Genomic DNA, 14046 nt, shown 5'->3' with positions numbered 1-14046 from the left:
AAGTCTGGTACACTTAGGGCATGGTTTTGATTTTCCTTTTGAGCTTGTTAGCAATGTCTTCACAAATCTTTTCTGATTGGAATGAGATGAATCCTCTTTTAGCTCAAACAATGCATTTTTTGAGAAGTTTGGATCATTAAAAAGCATCATTTCTTCTTCCATGAAGTCTATGAAATTATCAAATCCCGCCTCGACTTGCTGCTTCTTTCTAATGTGATAGCTTTTCCTATTCCATCCCTTTTCTAAGTTGGATGGCAAGATCAACTGAAGCCTTTGAAGTAGCTCTGGACTATCGTAACGTTGCAATTCCTGAGGGACATCATTGTTGACTTGTATTTCATAAAAAAACTGTAAAACTTCGGAATCCCTTTCCATCGTAAGCTTTGAGTTTTGGCCAAGACTTTAATTCCTTCCGGTACTCACTCATAATTCGGTACTGGTCCCCATAATTCTTTTCTAGCAGTTGTCTAGCTTTCTCATATCCTTTATCAGGTGGAAGATATACACATGACTCAACCAGTTCCTTAGCCTCGTCTTTGAGATACTTAAATAGTCTGGTTAATCTACCTCTAGAATGTGGTATCCTTGTCTCAACAACTTCACTGAATGTTGTAATGAAGTAGGGGTAATCGATGCAGTTTCCACTAAAAGTATAAATCTCGACTGATGGTGCTTGCAGATGATTTACAAGGGTGGTCAAATCATGAGACACTTTTCCTTCAAACTTGGGCATATGTCCTCTCACTTCATGGTCATCTGTCATTCTGTCTGTGGGAATTGACTGCAGAAACTCATCAGTTAACTCGAAGTTTACTTCTGCTTTGTTAAGCAATCGGGATCTCAAGTTATCTAACTGGTCATAACGATTCACCCCTCTATCAGGAGATTTCTTTCTAGTATCGCCTTTAATTTCATCCTGAACTTCTGTATGGTGAGCATTGACGTATGCTGCTACCAACTTTGATTTATCAACTTCGTCAAAGAGAGATTTTGGGAGGATCTGCTTATCACCTTCAATGCACTGATAAGCTTTTATCTTAGCTTCGGTTTTAGCCAGCTCTAGCTTCAAACTCAGTGATTTAGACTGTTGTTCTATTTTCTGCTGTCTTTCCATGAATTCGGCTTCCACTTGAAGCTCTGCTAACTTAGCCCTCTCTTTAGCCATTTGACTTAAAATACTCTTTGAGGAAGACATTCTAGTGGATCCGGATTTAACTGGTCTGTGCGAGGTATGCTCTACCTTCGTTGCTTCTTTATCATTACTGGCCTTATGTAACAAATCACCTGACTCGTCCAATACTTCAGCCATTTTACGCTTGATAAAGGTGACTTTCCTATCAATGGAAGCTGTACTGTAAATATCCACATCATCTACTCCTGACTGGATTAATATCTGGCATTTTGCATGACACTTCATGTATTCACTAAACAGTTTGTCTACAACGTCAAATTCGTTTATCAACCCTTGAAATCTGTTATCTTCTATAGAAAGTTCCATTCTTAAGAGGTGCGTGCGAATTCTGTTATCTAACAGTCCTTGACGTCTTTGGTTCTCACCAAGCTCATACAGTCTGCCTCTTTCAGTGAGGCTACTTAACCTCACCTGTCTATCTGGCTGCGTGTAAGACATAACTAAGCTGTACTAAGGTAAACAAGGTTACTACGTTTTGTGTTTTACTGTTACGGCAACTTAGCAGTGGCGAGTAAGGGGCGGGTTTACTGACACGAAGTGGCTTTAATAACATTTATTTCACACTTTTGTGATGCTACAAACAAAAACAAAAAAACTAAGTTACAAACTACGTATAAATAACAGAAATTAAACCTAACTACAAAATGCCTGATGCCGAACGGCCAATACAATATAAAGAAGAAATAACACATACGACAAAAACATATACTTTCTAAAACACAAAAATCCCAATACTTCACCTTTACAATAGCACACACACGGCACAGATACTTCACACTAACGAACAAGAAACATACGCACACAAATTACGACAAATACACTATACCCAAGAGACAAAACACAAGAAAAACGTTGCATACAACAAACAAAGGCGAAGGGAGTAAATAAAACATATAACAAAACACTAAGAAGGAGAACCAAGTGTTCCTTCGTAGAGTCTGAGGCATACTCGCGCTCAATGCGGGAAGACCTTGTTTGAAGTAACCTTTTTCAGGATTACTTTTAAAAAGAGACAACCTTCTTCGCTTCGCTTCCGTTTTCTTTTTTCAGTTGATAAACAACTTGTTTCCGTGAGATATGGCGAGCACATGGTAAACCGGGGGTAAAATTAAATTCTATCCATGACCCTGTACGGCTCTTAAAGTAAACAACAAATAAACCTTAGTGTAGCAATTTTTTTTAAATTAGTAAATTTTAGCGTAACGCTGAGCTTTGGGGACACAATGCATGAGCCATAAGAAAGTGACCTGTAATTTTTTGTCCTTGGCCTCACCGTGCGCACACACACACACACAAGGTGTATTAATATATAGATAGATCTTTCGGTATCTATAAATGATATTTGCAAATTGTCTGCAAGAAATGTTTCAAAATCCACTTTTTTGTACGCGAGACCTATGTTAAAGAATAAGTTCAGTTTTTAGTAATGTTACATATTTTGAAAGTCTTGACTGTGTTTTCTATGTATCATATCTTGATTAATACCTCTATAAGAACCTAAAGTCCAGGCAATCTATTTTTTGAAAAAATAAACATAATATTTTTTTTATAATTTGAAAATGTCTTTGTGTGTCTTTCCACATCTGATATTTTCACCATAGCTGAAATTTTCACCATAGCTGAAATTTTAATCTAAATAACTCCATGTCCATCCCATCTAGAATTGTCAATTAAATTCTTGTTAGTTACATCTCCAGCACAAAGCAAAAGTAGTAGCCATGATGGTAGTCAGTGGAAAGAATTAATGATTAACGCGATTGCTGCACATGACCAAGCAGAGGAGGAGAAAATGGTACGTTATACAATAAAGTAATTTTTTGCTTTGGAACCATAGCTGAAATATTTTGTTTTAGTGTAATAAAATGTTTCTCTCCTTAAGTAAATTTTTATATCCGATCATGGAGGTGTTAAAGAGAAAGAGATACATCTTTTAAATAGTCATTGAAAACATGCTTAATGCTCAAAACAGGTTATCGCATTAAAAAAAGAACTTTGCTTGAAATTTGTTTGCTGGCTGTTAGTTAAATTGTTTAATAACAGACTGTGCTTGTTTAATTTAGACCTACTGTCCATCAAATAAATTAAGGCCCTTGCAACATCAAGCATTGTGCAAATATTTCTTCTTCGAAATGAAAGGGACGGCTATGTTTCAATTTTAAAAGAAAGTGCTTGAAGTAATGATGTTGATAAAACACAATAGTTAAGGCTTTTTGTGTTTTATGACATAAGAATCATGATATCTTTAAATCATTTTAAGAAGACAACAATTTTAAAGATTTTTCTGTCATTGCCCACATGATGTCACAAATCAACATGCAAGCCAAGTAGGCTTTTGTTCGATAATGGCTGCAACTATCACAAAATTGCTGCTCTTTGGAGATAAAACTTGTGAAGATATAAAACATTTTATGCGATGTTGTTTTCGTGATATGTAAGAATCACCAAAACAAAAACATAAATGTAGGTTTTAGGTTAATTCTTTAATTTATAATAAAAATATTGCTATAGCTAAGAAAAATTATGAAGTTAGTCTAGGGATAAAAAATAAAGAAATCAAACTTGTCTTTTAAAAATTTGACCACATGGTTTAAAAATATCAACAAAAGCACACATTTTTGCAATGTCTTTTAACACTTTTATTTCTCAAGATAACTCAGACGACATACCATTTAGAACGAGTTATTTATTTCGAAATTGATAAAGAATTATTGTTGCAACCTCCTTGTAAAGATTGTTTTGAGAAATCATCAAGTTGATCTTTTCTTTTTATATATTTGAAAGCTTGCTTTATTTTCCTACTGCCAGACTTCTTATTCTAGAAATTATTTTGTAAATGATAATTACAAACATCAAAGAAAAGTGAAAGACGTTTAAATTTGTGAACAAGGGTGTCTGAAATAGTGACTCTCTAAAACATAACTTCCTTCTCTCCGATAGCTGCATTTGAAAATGAGTTTATTATGATCTTACTGAATTGCCTAAATTGCTAAATCAATGTTAAAAAGTTTTTTTGTCTTTTTTTGTAAAACTCGAACTTTTGCATTTGAGATTTACTCTAGGTGAAAACTGAATATGATAGCAAAAATATAAATGTATTAAAATTCAAAATAAAGACAAGGTTGCACTATAGAGCATTGTTTGCAGTGACAGTTAAAATTCTATTCGCCTAAAAATCTATCAAAACGAGACTGTGGAAAGCCTAAAAGTCGCCATTATTCACTTAAGGTAGCGGTATGGTAAATTACACCTCTTCTGTATAAAGCATTTTTTTTCAAATTTCCTTCTAAAAAAACATTATAAAAGTATATTTGTTAACAATGTACTTGTTAACAATGGTTTGTTCTACAATATGATGGAAAAAAAATATTAAAAAGGTTGTAACAGATTAAAAATATAGTCGAAAGTCTTAAAAAGTAGGTGTGGCCAACTGTGAAGGGATTAGTCTCAAAAGTATACAAGTTTTCCAAAAAAAAAATATGTCCACATGTTCAGCATAGTCTGAATTTAAATCGTGTGTCTCATTTTTTTCTCAACTTTAATCGATTTGAAAATGTGACGTAAATTTTTTTTCTTTTTTTTCAATCACTTTTGCATTCAAATCCGCTGACCAAAAATTAAAATGAGACACGCGATTAGAGATCGACAGCCGAAAACGAAAATTTCATGACGTCATCTTATGTATTTTGGAAACAGATCCCTTTTATGAAGAGTAGGCAACCGAAAATTTTACGAAAAATTTTTTCGGAGATATTCGTTAAGGGCCTGATACACTTGTATAATATCACTGAAATATACCTTATAATATCAATATAATTTCTTAAAATATGTTTAAAATATGGTTATAATTTCTTATAATTTCTTATAATATAGCTATAATATATATAACTAGTCGTTAGCCCGTGAAAAAATCCACGGGTTCGCCCGTCGCAGCTAAGCTACCATTTTGCGTGACAGACAGACGGACGGACGGACAGACATTACGGGCATTATAATATAGATAACACCTGACATGTGCGTCATAACCTCATAATTTGCTGTATGGCTACAACATTTGAATAAAATTAAACGAGTTTGATTTTAATGATATTGTTGGTGATCTGGTTTCGAATGCCTTTTGTTTGTGTGACAATATATCTATTATCTGCTATCGTTGTTGTGGCAACGACTATATGAAATAAAGTCATTGACACAACTATATGAAATGTAGAAAAATTAATATTTAAGAATATATTTAATATATTTAATGATATTATACAAGTGTATCCTGGCCTTTAATGAAGTTTTTTCTTTCGACCTGTGATTGTCTTGTAGAACTCTTATTCAACACATTTTGTGCATAAGAATGCCCCTGTCATAATAAGACAAAATAAATAATTCTCAAAGCATTTGTTTCTGATATGATGATATTTTTCTCACGTCAGGGGGTTTAAAGGTGAAATATGGATATAAATGTTCAAAAACAGGTAATGTAATAATCATAAAAATGATTCTATTCAACTCTCATTTTTGTTTTGTGAGAATATTTGTTATAATAGGAATATAAAAATACCAAAAGCAAATAAAACATCGCAGAGAAAAAACAGCGAGGGAAACCAAGGCTTCGATTGATATTATCCAATGATGAACAGCCTTGGAAAATTGTTCATCATCCATAACCTCGATTTTTCGTTTCTTATTTTTCTTCTTCGTCAGACAAGCTGAATTTATAATTTGCAATTTTGTTATCCAATACCTTTAGCACATTTTGTTTCTCTCATTCAAATTTTCGTTGTTTATTTTTCCTTTTTTTTTCTTGAAGTTTTAAATGAATCTCTACGATAATTTGACGATTTCGAAGAGATTTTCACGATAACAAAAAGAAACTTATAATAATAAAAAAATGACAAAATGCTATATTATATATTTTAACCTTTATCCAGTGGTTTTTGTCTCGCTTATATCTCACACCTTGCATAAATATTGTGTAAACCGAAAGTTTTCAATGCTGAAGGTCAGATATTTTTAAGTAAACGTGAGTCATAATTCATTTTGTGCACAGAAATATTTGATCGCCAGAACAAAGACATATGAAGTGGAATATTTTGTTAAGGCCAGGATACACTTGTATAATATTCTATAATACAGTTATAATTTTTCTATAATATACTTATAATTTGTTAAAATATCTTTATAATTTCATTTAATTTCATAACATCGTTGCCACAACAACGCTAGCAGATAATAGATCTATTGTCACACAAACAAAAGGCATTCGAAACCAGATCACCAACAATATTATTAAAATCAAACTCCTTTGATTTTATTCAAATATTATAGCCATGCAGCAAATTATGAGGTTATGACGCACATGTCAGGTGTTGAAATTATACATATTATAGCTGTATTATAAGAAATTATAAGAAATTATAACTCTATTTTAAACATATTTTAAGAAATTATATTGATATTATAAGTTATATTTCAGTGATATTGTACAAGTGTATCAGGCCCTTTACACTAAATCCTTCAATTTTCAGGAAATATTTTGGAATAAAAACTAGTTCATTAAAAAGAGCAGTTTTAAAAGTAAAATGTTCCTTAAAAAAAAAGTAAAAAAAAATAATTATTTACCATGCCTCTACCTTAAAAACTATCAAAGCAAGATTTTAGATGGCTAAAAAGGCTGCTGTAGTTTACTTGAGAATTATCAAAACAGGACAAAAAAGGGTAAAACGTCGCCAGTAAACTGCACATCAAGCATTCTTTCAAGGGAAGTTTAAATAGCTGCGTTATTAGATATATCTCCTCTTTTTTATGTCTGTAATTTTATGCCACATGTTATTGGTGGCATTTGTTTTAAGTTTATATTGTGCTGTATATTGTAAGTTAGTCACATGGTGTGGTAGGTGGAAAGATTATAAGTGTTAGATTTCATTTTTGGTTAATAGGCTTTACAGGAAAAAGTAGTGAAACTGGAAGAACTATGTGGCAAGAAAGAGAAATTTTTACAGTCTACTAGAATGATCCTGAAGTTTCGTACAGAACATATCGTCAAATTGGAAGGAATGTTGAAAAAGGAACTGGGACCCCAAGAAGAGGATTCAAAAGATAAGGAAATAGTAAGCTCTTTGGTCTAATTTAAATTTATTTTCTTTGTTATATCATATACTGGTGGTAACCTTGTGAAAAAATCCACAAATATGTGTAGATACTTGCAGGTACCACTGCACAGATATTAAACATCTATATAATAATATGGAGAGTGTGTTTGTCCGTCTGTAACATGCAAAGTGGATGTGTTTTTTTCTTTGACGTAGCCGGAAAAATTATGTCTCAAATGTTTATCGACAAATTTAACGTTGAAACATCAATAACACTAATTTAACGTGAATAAATTAAATTATATATGCCATTACAATGCACTTAAAACTTGAGACCAGATAGCATAACTGTTTGTCAAAAGTACATAATCCTGTACATTTTCTTGATCAGCGTTTCAAGATCTATACGAGGCAACGGGTATACGAATTTCTAAAGAAAAAATTTGCAATATTTTTTATATTCACTGCTGACGTCAGAAAAACATCTAAAACAGCCTATTTTTCCATTGTCGCTCTGCCTAAGTGGATTTTTCCACCAGCCTTATCAACTAGTGTATTATAGTATTAGATTTATTAGTAGTAGATTTTGTGACTATTTTTATTTTTACCCTAGCTTTGAGTTGTAAGTTTTACAAACAGGAATTGAATTGTGTGTTGTGGAAGCTAATGAAACAAATTTCCTGTTTTTCTGGCTTTTGTTTTCAGATGTTAATTTAATGAAATTGAATTTAATTTTACTTTGAATAGAAATTGTTAAAAGAAGAAATCAAAGTTTTACAGTCAAGTATAGACCATCATCCAGAGGTGAAAAGATTTGCAATGGAAAATTTAGAATTAAGAGGTATTTTTATTCGTATTTATAACTAGCTTACATTGGTATGTAATATAACCTTTTTTATAAGTATATGCAAATTTACGGGTTAAATTAACTTCTACTTTACTTGTCTAAGCAATGTTCGAAAGTTTTCTACATTCGAAATTTCAGGAAATCTGAAACGCCGTTATAACGCTGCTAACTGAAAAGCCAATCAGTTTGAAGTAAGCAAGATAAACTTTAACGCTGTTATATTTTTTACAACAGCGTGTTATTAACGTCGGTAAAATGTCAAATAAAGTTAAAAAGCGAACAATTGATAATCGTAAACCATGTCACAAATATTCTTATTACATTCTTAATTAAAACTTTGACTAGGTCAGAAAATTTTACACGTCTGTTCTTAGTATATTTATAATTATGATTTCTTTCAATTTATTAATCATTAATAATTCACTCTCAACTGGTTATGTTGGGTCCTGGTAAGATTGATTCCATAGCTACTCTTCATTATTTTAATTTTTTTTGCCAAAGTCAGAAAAATAATGTTTTTTACTGTATTGGTTAAGGGAAATAGTGTATTTTGCATGTCTGAAAGCCAGGAATTTTATTTTTAAAAAAGTTCTGTGATATCCTAAAAACATTTATATCATTTTGTTATGTTTAGCGGAGATTAAACGATTAAAAGCACTTGACCCTTCCAATGGTGATTTCACTAAGACAATGGCTGAGAAACATCGTTACACTCTTCAACTTGAGCGACAATTGCATGAACTGATGACTTCACAATCGAACGACTTAGAAAAAAGTTTATCAAGTTCTCAGCAAAGTCTTGAAGCTTCAAATGCTGAGATTGAAAAAATTAAAATTGAACTAGCCCAAGTGCAAGCAAAATTGGATATTTCACAGAATGAAGTGAAACAGTGTAGAAAAAGTTTGCAAGAAGCGTCTGAAGAAACTATTAGTATGAGAGAAAATTCACGCAAGAAGGAATTAGAATTGCAATCAGATTTAGCAGCCATTAGAAAATGTAATAATGAATTGGAGGTAAGTAAAATCTTTGGTTTAATAAAATCTGCTGTACCAGGTCAAACCAGAAATTTAGTTGTGATAGGCTAAGCAGCATAACATGATTAGTCATGCTGAAGAAAAATCATTTTACACTGAGCCAAGCCCAAAACAATGCTCAAATATTTTTTACAAGCTCATTTCAACATTGCACAACTTCTAAAACGGGCTTTAGACCGCTTAGGTGCATTAAAAGCAAGAAATAAGGTTTGCACACACTTTAAATAATTTTTTTTTGCATATTTGTTTGTTTTTTTTTGATAATTTATTAAAGACAAAGATTTTAGTTCTTTTTAACTAGAGACATTTTATCGTGATTAAAAAAAATATGCATTCCCTTATTTAAATAAAAGTTTCTCTCTTTTTTAGCGTGCATTAGAAGCATTGCAACTAAAAACAGCTGTTGAGCGAACAGCCATGAATAGCTTGCACATACAAACAATTAAGGTAAGCTTGAATTTACCTTGCAATTTACCTATGCAAAGGGTCACATGCCAAGAAAACATAGTATGCAAGGTGTTGCATTCCAAATAAACATGGTGTGCAGGGAGGTGTGAATTGAAAGTTAAATACAATTGAAATCGGTACAATTGAAATTAGCCTACACTGCATACCTCCTCAAAAAATTGTTGAAAATTACAATTTATAGACATATATTTTTTTCAGATTCTGCGATTTGGAGTATTTAAGAAAACATAATTTGTATGCTTCTGTCTACTTTTTGTCTTTGTATCTTTGCATTCCAGACACTTTCATCACCTCGTAAATTTGGTACTCCAAAATCGACACCACGAAAAAACGAAAGTATTCTTAGCTCAAAACAGTCTACTCCTATCAACAAATGCAATTTAAATGGAAGTGTTGACAAAAATAAACATGCCAAAGAAAATGATAAAAACAAATCTCTAAATGAGGAATATGTGAATGACCCTAATCGACGTCTGGAAGATGAGCCACCTCCCAAAATAATGCAGCGTAAAGACAGCCTAAATGACGTGAGTGATGATGAAGATGATGTAAATCCGTTTTGGGATTTCACAAATGAAACCAGGGATGATGAAGTTATTTACATTGAGGCACTGCAAGATGAAATTAAACAGCTCCAGGTTTGTATCTCTTTTTTCTCAATATGCTATTCAAATTTAGTGACATTTTTGTATAAATATGCTCTATTGACTTTATTGCCGAAAAACTAGTTGTTAGCCTGTGGGAAAATTTTGGGTATTCACTTGTCCCATCTTGCAGCTACCATTTTTGGCAAACAGAGAGAGATCTGGTATTATAACAGACTATAGTTGTTAGCCCACAGAAAGATCTGTCAAAATCCTTCTGTTGCAAACAATTTGATAAAAATATATTGTCTTTTACCTATCAGCAGCAAGACATAGCATAAAATAACACTTCAACAGAAAATTGCTATTATTATAGAGAGTAATTGTTAGCCTGTGTAAAAATTTATAACAAATCACAAGTTTTAAACACCCAGACAGAATATGTCTGCTGAGATTATAGAGACTAGCTGGGTAGCAAAACGCCATGATAAGCCACCGGTAAACAAAGACATGTAAATATATACCCACAGCCATTAGGCAAAGCAATTTTAAATGGGGTGTTGTTTAACAAGGTGGATATTTTTTAATTTTATTTAAAAAAGAAGAAAAATTTATACTAAAGGATGAAAACCATAACATGTTCCAGTATGTTTCACAGACAGAATATGGCTGCTATTATTATAAAGACTAGCTGGGTGAGCTGCGTTACGCTGTGTTAGGCCACAGGTAAACAAAGATATGTGAATAAATCCCATAGCCGTTGGGCAAAGTAATTTCAAATAGGATGCTGCACAACAAAGTGTATATTTTTTAATTTTATCAAGTACCATAACCTGTTCCAGTATCTTTAAATAAGACTTTACAAAGATACTAGAACATCTTTGGTTTTTATGTAATGACCCTGCCTTTTTTTTAAAAAAGGTGGACAAAAAATGCTTAAAAAAAGTAGTTATCTGTTTGCTTTAAGTTCTGGTAACTCTGTATTTTTCCTGGCGTGTTGAAACAGTTAAACTTTCGTAGCAGGGTAAGCCATTTGGTTGTGCACTACACCTATAAGAAAAAAACACACATTACCACGATGAAATGTGTTATCAACTATCATAGGCGTTGGTTAGATAGCAATATTATTAAATGTAGAAGATAAAAGTTCTAAAGTAACACTGGATGCAACAACCTTTCTCCCAACACACGAAGTATACCCAGAATATCCAGATAAATGCCAACTTTCCCAAAAGTTTTACCTTTACTCTTATTTATCGTCAATGTATAAGACAATTTAAGGGAAATAAAAATGTATTTAATTTGAAAGGTTGGATTAGTACCATTTGAACAAAGGGTAGCGTGGAATGATCACCTCTACGACTACCTGTAAGAATTTTACAATAGATAAAATTAGCAGTCAAATCACAAACCATTAATCCTGAAGACAGATTTCTCAACATCATTACAACAAATCTAACTTTGACATTTAATTGATTGGCTGCATACCACTTAGTATTAAGGAATTAAACTCTTTTGAATATAAATCAATTTCTTCTTGATCATCTGAAACAACAGAGTCGATACTGTAGTACGTACAGGTATTGCCAGAAATCTGAGCCATAATCTGTTCATTTATTTCCAACGTGTCTTAGTTAGTTAGCGTTAAAATGACACGTGAAAATTCTACCTCATCAAGATTCACTAAAGATAGAATACATTATTATGGAAGTTATTGCAAGAAATCTCTGTGTTGCTACTTGTGCATAGACAGGTATTGACCTATGTTATTGCAAAATGCTGATACTGTTCACTCTCTTTTTAAGTTACCAGTCCCTGTTTTAAACAACAATGCGTGTTAAACGCCATGTTAAACCCAATGGTGACCATGCAGTATATTTGACAAGGCAACACATCATTTTATTTGATAAAGCCAATATGACACTTAAAATGCTTTTAAAGCAATTGACAGAATGTTTAGGATGTATGTAATACTAAAATCCCGTTTGAAGGTGAAGTCATCTTTCTAGGATGAGAATTCCGTCACTTACTTCCTGTTGTCAGAAGAGCTGGACCTGCACAAATTGTAGAAATTTGTTTAAAAAGCTAGCCCTTGACAAAAACCAGCTGATCCAAACCAAGATGTTCTTCTCTTTTTTTTACAAAAGTTTGATTACGCAGTTTATGTGGCATTACTGCAGCCTTGAGTTATGACGGAGCAGCCCCTGGCTGTGATGGAGATAATGGGAATTAATTTTATCTGTGGAAACTAATGGAGATAAAAAAATTAAGGTAAGCTCGAAAGCAACCAGACTTTTTTGTCATATACCACAATCTCAATATATATTTATGGAAAGTACACAAAAAATCTCAGAAGATTCACCTTGCCATTTAGAAGTAGGGTGATCTTATATATTTTTGTCACTGAGTAAACAATAGTTTGATACCCACTTAGTACCATAATCACAGGATAAACAATTTTTTAAAAAAAATAATTGATATACCGCAATTGTAGAATTTCCCTGACTGATAAAGGCATTTTGCAACCTAAGGAAAATATTGTCTAGCTCTTTTGACAACAGAAAGTACTTGTCGTGAATCTCATTTTTAAAAGAATATCTTTATCTGCAATTGGGTTTTTAGTATCACATGTATCCTGAACATTCTGTCAATTACCTGCATGTGGGTTACGTTAACCTGTAGCATTTTCGAGGTAATCCGTAAGTCCTTGGTAGGACCCTGCTCAAAGCTAATTTTGATTCTGATGAATGCATGCAACCCTTTGGTCTTTAACTTTATATGCATCTACTAAAAATTGTTAAAACAAGTTGCCTGCTAAATAAAGGGCATGAAATTCTCGCCTCATGGCAATGGGTTAAATGTTAATAATCCAACTGACCCTATTTCTAACTACCATTGAATGCTCCCTGATATGGGCCATGTTTCAGTCCCAACCAGGCTCACCATGTGGTAATAAAATGAGATACATGCACGATATGTAAGGAGTTTGCCATAATGGTTGATTACATGGATAAGCAATATCTTGTGCAGCAAGAGGTTCTGCATCATTACCAACAAAGTTGGCAGCAAGTTCCTGATATGAAGGTGTATTACACCTTCTGCGATCATGACCCTCACACATCACTATACTTACAACAGAAGGCTCTCTGTTTTCTGCTGCTGCTATAGCTGTTTCTTAAGGTTCCATTTGAGCCATATTTCTATAAGTTGCGATGTATGGAGAATCTAGTTAGAATATCTTGAATTATCTGTATTGTTTCATGATTACAATCAGCATGTGTCGGATTTACAATGCGCATATAAGGCATTTGCAGCCTCTTCAATGTATAATTGACTAACATGCACTTCATTTTGGTCAGGTAATAAGCACCACACCTGTTGGATAACATATTCCAAAACAGGGAGGTCCATGACCTGGCGGCGGTCTAATGTTTTCTGACAAAGAAGCAAAATTAAAAGCGGTATTTTATGGGTAGTATTATAGGCAACACATAAAATGATTTTCATTATTAAATTTAATAGTTCCACAATGCTCACACACATTATCAAACTCACCTACAGATTGCATAGAAGGTAACACATTGTTATTAAGTCTAACTAAATTTAAAAAATCATGGAGGCCTACCGTGATCGCACAAAAGGTCTGCTCTACGCCTAGCTGCAGCTTGCTGGTGCAATCCATTGGCTTTAATTATACAATGACGTTGTGCATCAGTGTGATCGTGTGCATTTGCATCTGCAACATTTTCAGCAACACGTCTAACATTCTGACAGCATTTTGGTGCTTGTGTAGTTAGGCATCCTTAGCAGTTTACTCTCCTTTGTTGTAAAAGTTTAAGA

General features: G+C 32.9%; 1 protein-coding gene across 5 annotated transcripts in view; it reads left to right on the top strand.

Moving 5' to 3' along the window:
• The window catches only part of LOC130614038 (kinesin-like protein KIF15), a 111790-nt gene that overhangs the window by 67890 nt on the left and 29854 nt on the right, over positions 1–14046 (top strand). For all 5 annotated transcript variants that reach the window (XM_057435433.1, XM_057435432.1, XM_057435434.1 and 2 more), the window contains exons 13-18: positions 2878–2984; positions 7120–7290; positions 8020–8113; positions 8754–9133; positions 9524–9601; positions 9901–10260. In XM_057435433.1, coding sequence (XP_057291416.1) covers positions 2878–2984; positions 7120–7290; positions 8020–8113; positions 8754–9133; positions 9524–9601; positions 9901–10260 — 1190 coding nt within the window. The remainder of the gene's footprint in view (positions 1–2877; positions 2985–7119; positions 7291–8019; positions 8114–8753; positions 9134–9523; positions 9602–9900; positions 10261–14046) is intronic.

Source organism: Hydractinia symbiolongicarpus, chromosome 11, assembly GCF_029227915.1.
Source record: "Hydractinia symbiolongicarpus strain clone_291-10 chromosome 11, HSymV2.1, whole genome shotgun sequence".
NCBI lineage: Eukaryota > Metazoa > Cnidaria > Hydrozoa > Anthoathecata > Hydractiniidae > Hydractinia > Hydractinia symbiolongicarpus.
The sequence above is the reverse complement of the archived record's forward strand: the minus strand, read 5'-3'. Positions and strand labels throughout refer to the sequence as shown.